The sequence below is a fragment of the Ceratotherium simum genome, chromosome 6 (assembly GCF_057802395.1).
Source record: "Ceratotherium simum simum isolate JZ-2026a chromosome 6, ASM5780239v1, whole genome shotgun sequence".
NCBI classification, from domain to species: Eukaryota; Metazoa; Chordata; class Mammalia; order Perissodactyla; family Rhinocerotidae; genus Ceratotherium; species Ceratotherium simum.
In genome coordinates this window covers 21341482-21355171 of record NC_141905.1, presented here as the reverse complement: position 1 = coordinate 21355171, position 13690 = coordinate 21341482, and the positions used below count along the sequence as shown (strand labels likewise).

The window sequence follows — 13690 nt, the reverse complement described above, 5'->3', positions numbered from 1 at the left end:
AAATTCTCTATGATGCCCAACCTGCAACTACCACTAGCACGTGATGTTCCCCTAACTCCCTTGACATCACACAGCTGATCCCCCGCCACGACACAACCACTGGCCCAGCAGAGTTAGCGAGTTGTCAGAGAGTGGACAAAGGTCCACTCTTCCTTCTCTAAGTGATTGATCCCACAAAGGCTGTGGTTCTAAAAGCAAACACAACCAGATCCTTGACTGCCTGGCCACTTTCATCAGTGGGGCTGTGGAGCCACCAAGAAGGAGGGCTGGGCTTTCAGCTCAGCCACATGGACAAGACCTTCAAACGCATAAGTGGCAATTTCAGGGTGGCAGGTGTAGAGAGGATACTCTTTGACCACATCACTCCTGGAAATATTAAAAAGTGATACTGTTGAGCTAGAGAGTAAGATATGCTGAAGAAAAGTGTATTAATGGAAAGCCTTTTACCTGATTCAATTTTGTTAAGTATTTTTCTTGCACACTGTACAAAGGCCTCTTCTACATTCTCCCCTGTTAGTGCACTTGTTTCCAAAAACATCAGCTCTAAAAATGACATCAAACAAAATATGAAGCCATTATTTAGAAGACAATCATAATTATTCAATTACTAACAGCTTTTTCAGTATTATCTTAGAATAGCAGGAGGTGTATAATCTATTACTTAAAACCATGTGTTTCTGTAAATATAAAATCAACAAATGTCAATATATATATATTTTTAATTATTTTATTTATTTTATTTAATTTTTTTTTGTGAGGAAGACTGGCCCTGAGCTAACATCTGTGCCCATCTTTCTCCACTTTATGTGAGATGCCGCCACAGCATGGCCTGACAAGCGGTATGTCAGTGCACGCCTGGGATCCAAACCCTAGCCGCCAGCAGCGGAGGGCACGCACTTAACCACTACGCCACGGGGCCGGCCCCTCAATATATTTTTTAAATGTTAGAATTCTAACCTTTTCTGAAAAGTAACTAGTATCTTGTACTAGCACTTAAATCTGTTGAAGAGACTGAGCAATCACCAATGCTGGGTAAGCAGCAGGCTCGCTGAAAGGGCCCACTTGCTGATACAAGACTAAGCAGCAATTTCCTTCTCCAAATAATTTTTATGTCACCACAAATACAACCCACAAGTGTTTACATTTTTGAAGGGACAATATTGCAGTGTGTCATTCTGACCCTGAAGAGGTCTTAGATGAGTTAACACTCTTCCTGTCCACCAGAGCAGTGACAATCCCAGCAGAGAGGCCTGCTCTCCGTGCTCTCGCAGGCAAACCACAGCCTCTCCAGCCGCCTCGTCCCTTACTTGTAAAAAGGAGGCTCATTTAAATGATATCTAAATTCCTTCTGAGCTTTAACATTCGAAGCCTCTATATTTCTAAATAGCTTCTTTACAAACTCATAATGGCTTATGTTTTTCTCACGTTTATCTTCTTAGCAGAAAATCAGCCAATTGGTAAGAATACAATTTGGTAGTCCTAGAGTCTAATTGAAAATTGATATTAGGATATTTTAGTTCTTGATTGGTTCTAAAAATTAAAGTTATTTAAAATATCTGAATTTTTATCATTCTGTTATCTATAAGCAACCACTAATTTTATGTGCCATTCTCATGTATTCTATATGGAAATTCAGAGAATTTTCAAAGGCATCTATAACCAAATGACTTAAATTTAATGTAAGTAAAATAAAGCCAATAAGCCCAGGATTTCTTCTTCTGCTTCTCTTTCTGTTTAGATCTAATATTTCACCAACTTAGCTTCAAATTACATTAAAAAATGACATCATCTGATTAGGGCCTTTAAAAATTATTGTTATAAATTTCATTTTATTTATTTATTTATTTTTGTGAGGAAGCTCAGCCCTGAGCTAACATCCATGCCAATCTTCCTCTTTTTACTGAAGAAGATTGGCCCGGGGCTAACATCTGTGCCTATCTTCCTCCATTTTACATGGGACGCTGCCACAGCATGGCCTGACAAGCGGTGCATCGGTGCGTGCCCAGGATCTGAACCTGGGCCACCAGCAGTGGAGCGCGTGCACTTAACTGCTATGCCACGGGGCCGGCCCTAAATTTCATTTTAAACCAAGACCTATAACATTCAAACTTCCTAGACTGAAAAGTCATTACAGAACATTAATACATTTGCTTTATCATTATAATAACTTTTGTAGGCAAAAGGCAATATAGTGAAAATGTTAGGTAAGTCTAAATTTATAGTAAAAAAATTGGAAATTCCACATTTCCTATATATAGTTTAATCTTAAAACTCCAGATGTTTGTTGAGCAATGTTATTACCCCCAAATCTGCCATTTGAAAAGCAGTAATCGGTAAAGGTCACTTACCATTTTCTTGAGCAAATCTGGAGGCTTCTAAGAAAGTAACTTCACGATCTGCATCCAGGTCCTTCTTGTTCCCACAAAGGATGATCACGATGTTCTGACTTGCTAGCATTCTGGCATCTGTTAACCAATTAGTAAGCGCATTGTAGGTTTCTCGGCTGTGTAATATAAGATTGTGAAAATAATACATGTATTTTACAAAACTAGCAACTCTTTCCAGTCATTCACACTACTCACACTGCTTTTAAATGTGTCAGGGTAATGCCAACAACCTTTAGGATAACTCGGATAACCTGAACACCCCACGTATACATCATACCCACAGGGCTTGTTTCGTTTTGTTTCTAGGAAAATGAAACAGCAAGTCAGACATTTTGTTGTTTTTTTGTTTGCCCAATCAGGGTGCAAAAGGAAACAGAAGACCTTTCCTTCATTTTACAAATATTCATTGAGCTCTTTCTTAGTATGTACCACACTCCGGTAAGCAAGATCTAACAGCTAACTGCTGCCATTTAACAAAACCATGCAATATGCTGGTACTTTGTTATATAGGAAGTTATCACACTGATTCTTTATGAGGACTCTATGACACAGGCTCTGTGATTATCTCCCTTTTCCACAAGAAACCTGAGGCCCAGGGAGATTCATTAAGTTGCCCAAAGTCACACAGCAGCCAGTGGCAGAGACAGGATTTGACCAGGTCTGTCAGACTCCAGGACCAACTGTCGGACCTGCTGTTTTCAGCCCTCATGTAGCTAAGGACAAATTTCCTCTACTGGCACACTTTGATAGCCTACTGACTTCACATTTGAGCAAGCTGAGCCTTTCACCGCCTGGGCAAGTGTTGTTGGGCTGGGCCAGGAGCTGCCCACCTCCTCACCAGAGTGCTCGTTCCCAACACACAGACTGGGTGTGTGTCACAGCAGCAGGGCGACACCCTCTCACCAAGTTCCTACCCAGAAAGAGGCCCTAGATGATATGGTTTAGAAGGCACAATTCTAAGGTGGTGCTAGCAAACGCCGAGATCAGTGCTGTCTGATGGGATTTCTGCGAGGACAGGAATGTCCTATAACCTGCACTGTCCAATACAGCTGCCCCCAGCCACATGTGGCTGCTGAGAACTTGAAATGGGGCCAGTGAGACCAAGAAACTGAATTTTAATTTTAATTTAATTTAATTGCGACGTGAGTGATAGCTTCACACAGGACATTGCACTCAGATCCTTATGATGTGCCAAGAGCTTTATATTAACCAATTTAACCGCCCAATAACCTCACGAGTATTACACAATCATCATTACTTCATATAACAGACAAAAGTCCAGACAGCGAGAGCACCTTGCCTGAGGATGTCACACAGCTGGTAACCCGGAACTGGGACTGCAACCCAGGCAGTCTAAGCCCAGAGCCTGTGCCCTCAATCTTGGTCAATGTCAGTTCCTTCTAATAATTTACCACACCTAAAGCTTCACTGTGTGAACCTTAAGGAAAGTGTCAAAGCATCGTGTTAAGAAACTATGAAACACTGGGGATGCTTTATCTATCGAAAACCTTACCAACATATTTCTTTACGTGGTAAAGTAATGCTGGGAATTCTTCAAAAATCTTTAAGACCCGAAATGAGAGGATTGACTGGCTTCCTAAATCGCAGCCAGGCGCGCGCCCGACACACAGCACACGCTGCACCAGGTGCGCCTGCGCAGAACGGGCCTCGGGAGACGAGCGCCCAGCTGCCCTCCGCGGGGTCTGCATTACCTGGTGATGTCATAGACGAGGAGAGCCCCAGCGGCACCTCTGTAGTAGCTTCTCGTCACAGACCTGGAAGAGATATGCTGCTCTTACTTTCAACCAGTCAAGACCCTTCACTACTGAGCACCAGCCTCCAACAGAAAAGTGCCCGTTTTTGCTTTGTAAACCACACCACACACGATTCAAAGAGATCTGAATATACGTATGAGGAGCTATTCTGTCCGCAAATCACGTCACAGGAACGACGGAGAGGTGAGGCTGTCAGGCTGGGACCAGTAAGATATTCTCTACAAGGAGGATGAGGCTCTCGCATAGAACTGCAGCCAGCTTGGAGAACTTCCGAGGAGGGCGGTGTCTGGAGGCGGACAGAGCCATCACAGACCCCAGGGGGCGCTGAGCGCTCAGCATCCCGCTTGGCTTCCTCTGGGGGTTCCGTGTCTTCCCCACCCCCCTGCACAGCTGCCCCCGCTTCTTCCTGGGGAAAAGGGCACTCCTCAGATGGGACCACCCTCATCTTCCAACAGGAATCCCCAGCCTCCGTGCCCCTGGACTCACCTCCTGCCCATCACTGACAAGAAGGCTGTACTATCTCAACTGAGCGCCTTATCCCTTCTCCCATTCGCGAGGACTTTTTCTTTCAGTTAACAGCCTTTCTCCTCTGCATTACCAATCTCTCCCTCTTTGGCAGATTTTTTCCCATTAGCAAAATAAAATTTGCTCTGGTACCCCCATCTTAAAAAAGAAGAACAGGGGGCCGGCCTGGTGGCATAGGGGTTAAGTCCAGGCACGCGGCTTTGGCCTGGGGTTCCCTGGTTCCGATCCTAGGCCCGCATCTATGCACCACTCATCAAGACATGCTGAGGCCGGTCCCACATAGTAGCAACTAGAAGGATGTACAACTACGACATACAACTATCCAGTGGGGCTTTAGGGAGGAAAAAAGGAAGAGTGGCAACAGATGTTGGCTCAGGGCAAATCTTCCTCAAAAAAAAAAAAAAAAAAAAACAAAGCACTCTGCACCATCCTGTCAGCTACTATCCCATTGTTGGCTCTTCCCCGAATCCAAATTTCTCAAGAGCTGTCTTTACCAGACGCCTCCTTCTCTTCACCTCCAATGTGGTGTCCACCTCCGCTGCTCCACTGAAACAGCCTGTCAGGTCAGATGAGTTTTGCATATGTGAATCCAGTGGCATTCTCTGTCCTGTCCCTCTGCCTTGCTTTGCCACTGCCAGAACTCCTTCCTCGCTCCGCCTCTGCAGGCCCATCTCTCCCTTCTTCCTCCTCTCTCACCAGCCGCTGCTGCTTCTCCATCTCTGGAGCATTATTCTGACTCTGCCCAGTTTGTACTGGAGTTCCCCAGGGCTGGGAACTGGGTTCTCTTTTCAAATTTAATCCTCAGCTCAGACTACTTCGGTAAGATCCAACTGTTGCCCCAACATCTCCATGTGACTGCCTAATGAACATGTCACACACAACATTTGTAAGACAGAACTCTGGTTCCCCGCCTCCAGGTCCATCCTGGCCGGTGGGAGGAGGACATCACCCATCCCCTCTGCTTGTACAGCCAGAAATCTCTGCGTTTATCCTTGACTCCTCTTTTCGTCCATCTCCATATTTGAACCGTCAGGTCCTGTCTCACTAACTAAACATATCCTATATTATGCATGTCTTTCCATCTTCGTCAGCACCATCCTAGTCCAAACCACCAGGTCTCTGCCTGGACCCCTGCAGTCCTATGCCTGGTGTCCCTACTGCCACGCAGGCACCACTTGTTGTCTCTCCATCCATTCTCCAGAGGAACTGAACTCCTCATCAAGGCCTACAAGGCCCCCTGTATTCAGGGGCTGGAAGTCGAGCTGGATCACCAATGGTCAATGATGTAATCAACCATGGCTACACACTGAAACCTCCATAACAATGGGGTCCAGAGAGCTCCTGAGTTCCTCAACACATGGAGGTGCTGGGAGGGTAGTGCAGCCAGAGAGGGCGTGAGAGCTCAGCACCTGATTCCGACACGCCTTGCCCTGTGCATCTCTTCCATTTGGCTGTTCCTGGGTTGCACCTTTATAACTGGTAATAGTAAATACAGTGCTTTCCTGAGTTCAGTGAGTTGTTCCAGCAAACCTGGGGGAGGGGTCGTGAGAACCCCCAAATTTGTAGTCTGCTGGGCAGAAGTGAGCATGGCCTGGACACCCCATTCGTGATTAGTGTCTGAAGTGGGGGCATGCTTACGGGACCAGACCCTTAACCCGTGGGGTCTGACGCTAACTCCAGATAGTGACAGAACTGAATTGCTGGGTATACAGTAGGTGTTGGAGAACTGGATAACTGGTGTGGAAAAACCCCACTCATTTGGTGTCAGAAAACAGGCACCACAAAAATGAACAGTACCTATCTCTGGGAAAAAAGAAAACTGTGGAACTTATTAAAAAAAGCCAGAACTACTCATTATTATTTTGATACTTTGAAAAGGGCAGCTATTTTTAAATTTACTTTTTAGCTCTTAAACTCCAAAGGCAGGTACGTAGCTTGAACCTTCCTCTTCCCCCCTTTAGACCACGACCACAGAGGGGCACATGCTTTAAGAAATGGCAGCCAGGCACACGAGAAGGACTGGATTGTCAGCTCTTCCCCAGGGAGCCTCCTGGAGCAGGGGAAGACCTCTTTTCCACATACATTAAGAGGCAACTCTTTTCTATTTTAGCTGCAGCAAGCATCTAGTTTTTAGAGAAAGAGTACCTAACAGTTCTCCTCAAGATACACTAAATTACATCTATTAATTATTTTACATAAATTATTCAATTATACAAATTTAAGTATTTAAGAATACTTTTTTGAGTTATTAAATCTTTTTTCAAAAGTAATTTAAACCAAAGTAATACATGTACATAGTTTTAAAGTAAAATATTGCTCGAAGGCTGGACATGAAACTCCACCGTCTCCTGCCTCCCTCTTCCCCCCTCCCTCCCAAGGCAAGCACTCTTCTTCAGGATCAATTTTTTTCTTGGATTAGGTCATTAAAGAACACATGTTGAACACCAATGTGCTAGACACAATTCTGGGCTCTGGAGAAACAAACAAACAAAAAATAAAACAATCCTTACTTTCATGGATCTTACAGCTTCGTTCTTCTGGCATTTGTGTCTATGTTTCTATAAAATGCTTATGAAACCACTGAGTTGTTGATTTCAGAGCTCATTGCTTCCCTGCTTTGATAAGAATCTTGAGCTCACTCACATTACACCCCCCTTCCTGTCATTTTCCTAGTCGGGCAGCATCATCACATGATGACACCTCACGACAGTCCCTCGTTGCTCCCCCCGGGCTGGGGCCCCTGTCAGCTTCACATCTTCCTCTTTCTGTGTCTACTCCCTTGTATTGGTGAAGTATATCTTCCTGAAGTTTCTGAGAATATGTGAAAGATAACCTTTGTTTCCCCCCACAGTTGCATATCTGAAGGTATTCTGATTTTACTCTCACATTTACTTGATAGTTTGGCTAAGTTTAGAATTATAGTTAAAAAGAATATTTCATGCTGAGTTTTGAAGGCAATCCTTCATTATCTTCTAGCTTCCAAATGTTGCTGTTGAATGATCCAATGCAATTCTCATTTCTAATCCCTTATATGGACTGTTTTTTCCTCTTGGAATATTTTTGTATCTTCACTTCATCCCTGGTGTTCTGATATTGCACATGACATGCCCTGGTCTGGATTTTTTCCCCACTCATTTGTAGTTAGCATAATATGGGCCAATAATTCTGGAATCTCATTGCTTCAGTGGAAAATTTTCTTTGCTTGTTTCCTCTGCTCTTCTCTCTTCTGGAACTCCTAAAAGTCAGGCACTGGACCTTCTGGATTGATTCTTCATGTTGTCTCTCCCCTTTCATCTCAAGTTTCTCGTTTAACTTTCTGGAACATCACAACTCTATTTAATATACTATTTCGATTGCTCTTCTTTTTTTTTTTTTTGGTCAGGAAGATCAGCCATGAGCTAACATCCATGCCAATCCTCCTCTTTTTGCTGAGGAAGACTGGCCCTGAGCTAACATCCATGCCTATCTTCTTCCACTTTACATGGGACGCCACCACAGCATGGCCTGACAAGCAGCGCGTGCCCAGGATCCGAACCCGGGCCACCAGCAGCGGAGCGCGCGCACTTAACCGCTATGCCACTGGGCCGGCCCCTCAATTGCTCTTTTCTAAATATAATTCTGTTCTCATTTCTTGAATGTAATCTCTGCTCTTATTTCTGAAGATACTGTAGTTTTAGTGTTTTTTCCTATTCCCTCCATGTTCCTATTTTCTTTATTTTGGGCTCTGTCTTTTATTTTAGAAACTTTCTTCAAATGCCTGGTGATCCTTGGTTGGTCATTTATATTCAAAAGCAAGGAATGAAAAAGTCTAAAGAAGCTCTTTATGTGTGGGCTGAAGGCTCACTGTAGGACAGCTGGACAGAGATTGGGCTTTTTTACTGAGGAAACCAAAATGTTATTCTCTTCAGGCCTTTCCTTTGAGGCTACTCATTTTTCTGTAGAGAAGAATCATTTCTCCTGCCTGAGACATCACACCTGCCTGCGAGCTACCACGGAGGAGTTGGGGGAAGCGGGTTAGGTTTGCAGACTTGCAGTCCTTGCCTCAGCCCTGCCCTCTGCCCGGCCTATGACCCTGGGTCTAGACCCTGTTTCAACTCAGAGACTGAACCTCTCATCGTGCGTGTGTGTGCACATGTGATATCAACACTTTTACCTGTCCCTTCTGTAGAGCCTGATGCTTCCAAATCCTGCCCTTTTCTGGGATTCAGAGGAAGAAATGGCTTCCTGCTCACTGGCCTCCCCCATTACAAGCACTTACAACGGAGTGTCCTCTGTTTTAAGTCAGTCACTATGCCATCCATTCCCTATCTTTAGCATTTTTTGGAAATCTCTTAATCATAATTATGCACTCTCCCTTTTTCAGTCTTTTTGAGTTAGTTCTATTTCAGTTATTTTACAGTCATTTCAGTCACTTCTCTGGGGCTGAGAAGACATAAGTATCTGAATTGAATCCACCGTGATTAATCAGTGCCTCCAGAAGAATGACTGAGATTAAAAATGGTTATGATATCTGAAATCAACAATCCAAAGAGGCTTATGCACCCCTATCTTCATTGCAGCATTATTCACTATAGCCAAGAAGTGGAAACAACCTAAGTGTCCCTCGACTGATGACTGGATAAAGATGTGGTATATATAATATACAATGGAATACTACTCAGCCACAAAAAAGACAAAACTGTCCCATTTGCAACAACATGGATGGACCTGGAGGGTATCATGTTAGGCGAAATAAGCCAGAGAGAGAAAGACAAACACCACACGATTTCACTCGTAAGTGGAAGATAAACTAACACATGGACAGAGAGAACTGTTTGGTGGTTACCAGGGACAAGGGGGTTGGGGGGTGGGCACAAGGGGGGAAGGGATGCATTTAGTGACTGACAAACAATAATGTATAACTAAAATTTTACAATGTTATAAACTATTATGACATCAATAAAAAAATGGTTATGATATTTTTGAAGCAAACAATTATTGAGCCTTTAAAATATAATACATACCTGACTTTAATTAAGTGAAATCCCTGCAGTGGGAGTGAGTTTTATTTAACTGAACTTTGTGAATATCTGTTCTGTTTTGAATTTGTGTATCTGTTCAAAAAACACAACTGAAATATGAATCTACTTTCTTGCTTGAGTAGTTACAGAATATTAAACATGTAACCATATCTGCAGCGCTCTGGGGTCATCATTCTGAACATCAACTATAACCGTAGTGTAATACAAGTGTGGAGGAGAGAATATTTTGTGGAATGTATATCAACCATCAGAACATGCTCTAGTTAAACAAAATCCCTAAAGAGATTTTTGAAAACTCTCCTTTATAGAGAAAAATTGTTTGTGCTATGACTCTGCCTTGATTTTAATCTAAAAGTTCACTGTAGAACATGCCATGCCACCTCCTCCTCATGTGCTCACTGGTTCCCAAGAGTAAGTCAGCCTCTAAACTAGGATGCATTCACTCGAAAGAGATTCTAATGTATTCTTTAGTAAATCCGTGCTGCACGGAGAAGAACTGACTTTTAGCTTGTCTTAAAGCTTCCAGAGGTGAAGTTTCTGAAATCTGTGGGGGGGAGGAGGGAGCTATATATATTAAGAGAATATAACTGATCATTTCAAATCCAATTTTCAAATACTTTTATTAAGTTAGAGAAAAAGCTACCTGAATCGTTCTTGGCCTGCTGTATCCCATATCTGTAACTTTACATATTTACCACCAACATTTATTATCTTTGAACCAAATTCCACTCCTATTGTATGATTTGAGTCGTCTTTGACTGAAAAAGAAAAAGAACAAGATATTTAATTCTAGAACATTAAGGAAACAGGCTTACAGAGTTAAATAAGTAACACCAAAATCAAGGGTTAGGTCAATGAAAAATGTCATTTACTTCAGCCATTCATTTCTCCAACAGTCAACTGATAAGAAGCACTCACTGTTTTAAACAAAATATACACAGTGCCTGTTCTCAAAGAGACAACAAAACCTTTTCTCAAAACCCCTAAAACAAACCATCTGTTTTAAAGCCTAAGCTTGGAGGTGGCCACGCCATATGAGAACCCTGGCCACCCGCCCACTGTTACGGTACTCACAAATGTTGAGTAAATACCTGGGTACCATCTTGAAAGACTTACTGCCCAGCGACAGATCTGCAATTCGGTCAATAATGAGGTAGTGATAGTTTCAACTATCTGAATGGATAAATATTCTAAAGAAATAAAAGTAAAGGGAGGGAAAAGCACTGTAGCCCAAAAAGAAACTTGATGGACAACAAAGATTAACAGAAAAAGTGGAAAAGATAGAGTTAAAAAAAAAAAAAAAAAAATCAACCAACAAACATACCCCCAAACCAAAAACTCTACACAGATTACAGCTGTGGAGTTCTCATGAATTTTAGTTTTGTATGGCAATAATTTGCAATGAATTTGTTAGAGAAAAAATACTGTCTGTTTGTAAGGACAGGGAGGCAGGAAAAATAAGTAGTGTGTCAAACCCAACTGGAATAAGCTGTCTATAAAAGAAAATTTCTGTGATGATGAAAGGATAAGCTAAAAACAAACATAATGGCTATATAATCCATTGACCAGTTTATATTTTATAACAGAGGACAGAATATTTTATAATAGGACAGAATTTAATTGTACCAGAAATCAAGGGTGCCATTTGACAGCTGTGTCTTGAGGGAATGGGGGATGACAGGTTAATACTGACTATACCAGCTCGTCTCATGTCTGGGCATGGACACCCACTAGAATTAAGCCACCGGGCAAACCTCGGAGTAAAAGCCTTCAAATGCCAATGGCATCCTGATTACAACACGGCCACAAGAGAAATAAAATGAAGCCTTATTACATCATTACTGTTGACCACGCAAATTAACCAAACAGACTTCCCTGTCTCCAACGCGAGGAGTTAGGGGAGGACTATCAGGGAGAGCTCTCCACAGAGGAGAGAAAGACTGAGAGAGCTGAGTTTTCAGCCCAGTGTCCTCTGGGTGTTCTTTTCTGAGACGGTACAATGCAAAGTCTTGGCAACTTGTAAAGAAACCCAGACCACCCAGTGAATGAATACTTGTTAAATTCAGTAAGGACTGGTTCTGTGACTAACCCATGCTGGGTCCACATCACTAAACAGAGGTTCCAACAAGCCCTTGGTTGACGAAAATGGAAGTAGCAGAATACATTTCAAGAATTTTATTATTCAAAGCTCTTTGCCAAGACACCCCATGCTGTCTCCATTTCACCCACTACCGAATGTATCTCATGCATACCGGCTTAAGATGTTCTTCATTAAATGAAATTCTGTTTTTGTGCCTTCACTCGACTGCCACTAAATAGACAGGTCATTATTATTCTTTCCATTATTATAAAAGCACTGTTTATTTTAATGGCCTTCAAACCTACAGTCTTTCACAATAGTTTGGAATGAAAAAAATTCAACCTTCCTTACCAAAACAGTACAAGTCAATGGCAAAAGATGGGTTCTGTGGTCAAAAGGCCTGGGCTAACCGATTACTAGGTGACCATTCCAAGAGCACACACCAACTTCTCTAAACCTAGTTCTGTACCTGTAAAACAGAACTGATGACAATAGCTCCCTTAACTACAATACAAGGCCACTGAAGACCAAACATTACTGTTTTATCCAAAATGTACTACTAGGGCTTCTTGGGCCCTCCCTGTCAGGAAATGGAATTCCTCTGCTGTCTTCCACATCATCATATTCTATTTTGATATCTGGAAAATGTTCAGTATGATTCACTATATACTGAACAATGAACCACTATAAAACTGAAATGCTAACTTAATAAAAAATCATATTACTAAAAGTTTAACAACTAACTTTTAATGTTACTTTACAATATTTTTAAACTACGACTTTTTCCCTGAAAAAATATTTGGAAGTTCTGCTATAAACAAATCTGAGCAAGAGAGCACTCGCAGAAGACACGCACGCAACAGTGACTCTCTGATATCACTTACATTTTTTTTCAATAAACTGATGAAGTAAGCAAGACTTGCCAGTTCCTGCATTTCCAATGACCAAGAACTTAAACAAAAAATCTGAAAAACAAAAAGAGACTGTGAAAAATAACTTTAAAACAGGTGCTATGAATTTATTCTTAGACTACAATCATAAAAAGAAATCTTAGTTATTAATATAACAGAAAAAAGAGCTAACAATATTTTGTGAAAATGACAAAAACATGTTGACTTACCTTTACACCTTTTTGATATCTGGTTTACAGACTAAGTCAGTGTTTCTCAAACACTCTTGGGAAAATTTCCTTTGCTGTTGGAAATTTGAAAACTACTCTTACAATGAATAAAATTTGTCTCTTTGCTAGCCACTATTCAAAGAAATATGAATATGCAGCAATAAGCAAAAACAGCCTAGAAATTTCAAGGGTTTTCTGTACAAAAGAAAAAAATCTAGTAGACTTATAGGCTTTGAGAAGTCCACTCCTTTCTTCTTTTAAAAACAGGTGTAAGTTTCCCCTGCTCATGCAGGTTTTTGTGGTCTTGCTTCTATTCTCTCATCTGTAACTTGTAGGAAGGACAGCTTTAGCCAAGTGTGGGTCAGTATTCCAAGTGTGAAATGTCTCCTTCAACGTAGAAGAGAGCTCTTCATTTCTTCTTTACACAGAGTAACATATTTAATTTGGGGTATTATTTTCCATAAAATGGAAGCAAAGGATTTCCAGAATAGAATTTGTAAATTTGCATGACGGAGTATCAGTAGCCCCACACTGCCTTGGTGACTCATTTTGCTTTTTCTGTTAGCAAAGAACTTGAGTTCTGCCGAGCCTAGGAGCTACAGTGTACCAACGCCCTCTCCTACCCCTCACTCTCTGATCCCGACCCACCACTGCTAACCCCCACGCTGCCAGACATATTTTGTGGCCCTGAAGGCCCTGCTCCATATTCCTCATTCTCTCCTTTGCCACTCCCACACTCCTTGTGCAGACCCAGACCAAGCACTCTCTACCCTGGCTTCTTT

General features: G+C 42.0%; 1 protein-coding gene across 3 annotated transcripts in view; it reads right to left on the bottom strand.

Moving 5' to 3' along the window:
- Positions 1-13690, bottom strand: part of RAB4A (RAB4A, member RAS oncogene family) — a 50562-nt gene that overhangs the window by 16821 nt on the left and 20051 nt on the right. The window contains exons 2-6 of one of the 3 annotated variants that reach the window (XM_004426878.3): positions 12673-12753; positions 10352-10466; positions 4100-4162; positions 2349-2503; positions 448-543 (exon numbers count right to left, since the gene is read on the bottom strand). In XM_004426878.3, coding sequence (XP_004426935.1) covers positions 448-543; positions 2349-2503; positions 4100-4162; positions 10352-10466; positions 12673-12753 — 510 coding nt within the window. Of the gene's footprint in view, positions 1-447; positions 544-2348; positions 2504-4099; positions 4163-10351; positions 10467-12672; positions 12772-13690 lie in introns of those variants that run through there. The other 2 variants (XM_087431957.1, XM_014784783.2) reach the window with 2 other exon arrangements.